Consider the following 4087-nt stretch of genomic DNA (forward strand, 5'->3'; position numbering starts at 1 on the left):
TTCTTCTTTCCTTCATTTCTCTCTTCCGTTCTTTTTCTTTCTCTTCTTCGATCTTTTCAACCGTCCGTTGACGAGAGCTTCTGTGTTGCCGGGCTAGAAGAATCTGGTGTCTATACAGCTCATCGGCGGGGTGCTCGAACTGCACTCGCCCTGTCTCGATATGGGAGAAGAAAGTTCTCTCCTCTCCTTTCATCTCCCTCACAGCTACCCAGCCTGTTGGGAGAGAAGCTTTTAGAGCTTCTCGAGCAATGGAGAGAAGTTCTTTCTCTTCAGGTAATTTAATTCCCAAATACTTTGCATGCGCAGAAATCTCCTCTTCCGTAGGCTCCCATGTAGGATCACGGCACTCTTCAGGAAAGAAAAGAAAGTCACAGACAAGAAAGAAAGAAAGAGATATGAAGGAAAACAAGAGAGAATGAGATATACAAGAAAGAAAGAGATAAGAAGGAGAAGATGGAGAGAAGGATAATGAGAGAAAGACCGGAAGAAAGGTGAGAAAGAAGAAGAAGGAGAGAAAGTCTATGTGTGGCGAGAGGTGGTAAGTGAAGACTACGCAGAAGAGAATGAAGAGGGCAATAGTGTCCTTTTTGTAGAGAGGTAGACAGATGTATCTATAGACATATACACGTATCTATTCTTAGCATGTTCATATGGAGAGGAGTATCACGACTGTATAGATATAGATGTCTCTTCAGCTAGACTTCTCCATAGTAGTAGTGACCTCGGTTCGTTTGACCCAGACAAGATCAGAAGCTCTTTCAAGAGAGAAGAGTAGTCATCTATCTATCTATCTATTTCTTTCTTTCTTTATTCTCTTCATTCATGCTAAGGCCAGTGACGATGAACATCTACACGTGCACATGCAACCCCGCCAATCTCAAGACAAGACACATAAATACAGATAGATAGATAGATTGAAGATGGATAGATTGAAGATAGATGAATATAGATACACCTCTCTGTCTTTAGTCTATCTTCGTGTGTCTATCTATTTCCCTCTATTTGTCTGTCCACCTCTCTCTCTCTCTCTCTCTGTCTGTCTCGAGGGGAATATAACGAGACTCCAACGGGAAGGTTCTGTCTGTGTGAACAAGAATACACATATACACATATGTATACACATGCGGATATATATGTATATATAGATAGATATATACATACATACATATGTATACAGCTGAATCTATATACAGACTTGAACAAGAAGAGAAGATGCGCGAGACACACCCCGAGGTCTGAAAGAAAGAGAGAAAGAAACGAAGCGAGAGAGGCTTAGAGTATCAACGAGTTTGAGAGAGAGAAGATGGAGGGATACAGAAAGAACGTGAGAGAGAAGGATCGTGTGCTTCTCTGTCTCTCTCTCTTTGTGTATGTGTTTCATACCTTGTAGTACAACAGCATGGGGTGTATGTACACCATCGTCATTCTGATTGACTCGAGAGTCGCCGCCTCCCGTTGCCGTTCTCTCTCTTTGTCTCTCTTCTCGCATGAAATCTTCAAACGACGAAGAAGGAGAGAAGAGCTCTTGTTCTTCTTCTTCTTGCTCCTCCTCCTCCTCTTCGCATCCATCGTCTTTCTTTTTCATCGCGATCTTTTCCTCTTCCCTTTCTTTCTGCGTTTCTTGCGGAGAGTCATCTATGCTTTCAGAGAGCTGCCGAAGAGATTTCTGAAGTTCCTGATCTTGCCTTGTCTCGATCATTTCGAGTGTCTTCCAGAATGCCTCATCCGGCCTCATCGTCCTCCCCGTCTCTTTCTCTCCTTCTTCCTCTTCCTTTTCTTTCTTCTTCTTCTTCTCCATCTTCTTCTTCTTCTCCTCCTAGGTGTTCTCCGTCACGGTGACTGCATTGAAGAGAAGTTCATTGTCATTCAGTGGAAGGGCTGTCCTGTTTGGTCTTTCTCTTGCTCTTTTTCTTCTCTCTTTCGTTCCGTATGATCTACTATCCTTCTTGTGAAGTTCTTACAGATTCTTCTTAGGTTTATATAGAAGAAAAAGAAGAAGAAGAAGAGGGTCAAGAGAGATGAAGAGCACTAAGTCTCGTGACTGGAGAAGCCAAAACTCCCTCTTTTTAGAGATTTCTAGTTTCTTTCTCCGCTCAAAGAGACGTCCTCTTTCCTTCTTTCTTTCTCCTCTTTTCTTTCTTCATGATAAGCAAAGAAGATACAGCTACCTTGTCACAAGACAAAGAAGAGGTGCACAAGAATCGTAAGCAAGCGGTTCTTCTACCTGTCTTGAAGAGTGAGAAACGAAGAGAAAGAAGATCTTAAAAGAAAGAGAGAAAGAAAGAAAGAAAGAGAGAAGAAAACCTTCTCAGATGGGAGAGAGAAAGAGGAAGAAGAGAAAGGAGAGAAGGAGATAAGCAGGCTTGAGTTAAGCCTGAACGTGTGAAGAAAGAAATGGAGAGTCTTTCTGTTGAATGCAAGGAAGAAACAAGACAGAGAAAAAGAGAAGGACGAAAGCAAAAAACTTGATCTTCACTTTATACATGAAAAGACAGAGAGGACCTTTTCTTGTCTGAAGAGAAAGAAATGATCGGCATCTACTGTGGAGTGTGCAAGAAGAAAGACTTTCTTCATGACGATGAGGAATTCCTCAAATCGAGAAAGAAAGAAAGGAAAAGATCGAAAGAGAAGGAAAAGAGAGACTATAGGAGAAAAAGGATCTTTTCCTCTCCTCCTTGTCTTCACATCATCTAGGGAGCAGTATCTCTTCCTCTTGTTCTGCTTTAACACCTTCTTCTTCTCCTCTGTCTTTTCCCCCAGTAGCCCTTCCCTCTCGTTATTTCTCGTCCATCTCTTTCCGTTCTTCATCGAGAAGCTTCTTCACTTTGTTGCTTTCTTTCCCTCTTCTCTCTCGTCATCTTTCCTTGTCCCTCTCTCTCTCTTTCTCCCTCTCTCTTTCTTTCCGTCTATCTCGTCTCTCATGAACAAGCACAGCTCCATGGCCGTGACGAGAGCACCCAGAGAAAAAAGTCAGAAAGAAAGAAAGAAAGAAGAGAAGCAGAGAACGAAGAATTTGACAAAGAGGAGCAAAACAACCCCCCGCAGGAATCTCTTCCTCCCTAGAGGCTGTAGAGAAGGACAGGTTTCTTAAGTAGACGGATTTCGATATATGAAGAGTGAGGAGGAGCAGACTTGAAAGACAGGAAAAGGAAAAAGAAGGGACAGTGGGAGTGAAGAAGACCCTGAGAGAAGAGAGAGCGAAATAGATTAAGATAGACAAAATACCTGCAAGAAGAGAAAGACCTTGGTGAATGAATGAAAGAGAGACGAGCTAAGCAGAGACAGAAGAAGAAGAAGCGTTGCGGTTTCTCGCTGTTACCTGTCGTCTTTTGTTTGGAAAACCTTCTCAGATGAAGACGTTGGACTGTCCTTGTGAGGTGTCTATTCCCGGTTGATTCCTGATAAGATGAAATGTGCAAGAGAGTTCAAAAGGAATGTTTTCAACTAATAGAAAAGAATACGGCTTGGCTGATTTGAGAGAAAAAGAAAGAAAGTGAGCGACTCGCTCACCGAAAATTGGACCGATAGCAGGAGTGAGGAAAAACTTGCTTCTTGTCATTAGGAACTGACAAAAAGGAGATTCATTCGAAGCAGAGACATGAGGGTTGAGAAAGAAACCACGTAGACACTGTGTTTCTCTGAATGACAAGAGGAAAAAAGTCCCGCGAACACAGAGGAACTTCTACTCAATTCAGCTCAAAGTCGATCCCTCTCTTTACTCCATTGTATGAAACGACTCTCTCAATACACCTTCCTCCTGCAGCTCTCCTTCACAGATTGGAGAAAGGAGTGAGGCTAGTCTCATCACGAGAAAGAAGTCACGCAGTTCTAGCGCATTCTTTACTGGGCGATTGAGAGAGCCTCATTCAGCCGACAAGAAACTTTACGAAACACGAGGGAGAGGGGTGCCCGGCTGTGTTCATGCAAGGACAGGGAAGAAGCGAAGAGAGTCTCGTGATGACCTCTCACGACAACTAGCTAAGTAAGGATAAAACACAGGCGAGACTCATCCTTTCTCGATAAGATGTAGGGTACGAACACAAACAGGCCGCCACAGTCCTTGCTGTAGGGCCCCCCCCCCCCACCT

The 4087-nt window shown here is 43.3% G+C and overlaps 1 protein-coding gene across 1 annotated transcript; it reads right to left on the minus strand.

Moving 5' to 3' along the window:
- Window positions 1-4082, minus strand: CSUI_003945 (ww domain protein; the record flags this gene model as incomplete). The annotated part of the gene is made up of 2 exons (XM_068064140.1): window positions 1384-4082; window positions 1-348 (listed from the first exon to the last, which is right to left on the minus strand). Coding segments are annotated over exons 1-2 (763 nt in total), but the record flags the coding sequence as incomplete, so codon positions are not given.
- Window positions 4083-4087: the final 5 nt, after the last annotated feature.

Source organism: Cystoisospora suis (genome assembly GCF_002600585.1).
Source record: "Cystoisospora suis strain Wien I chromosome Unknown contig_1780, whole genome shotgun sequence".
Taxonomy (NCBI): Eukaryota; Apicomplexa; class Conoidasida; order Eucoccidiorida; family Sarcocystidae; genus Cystoisospora; species Cystoisospora suis.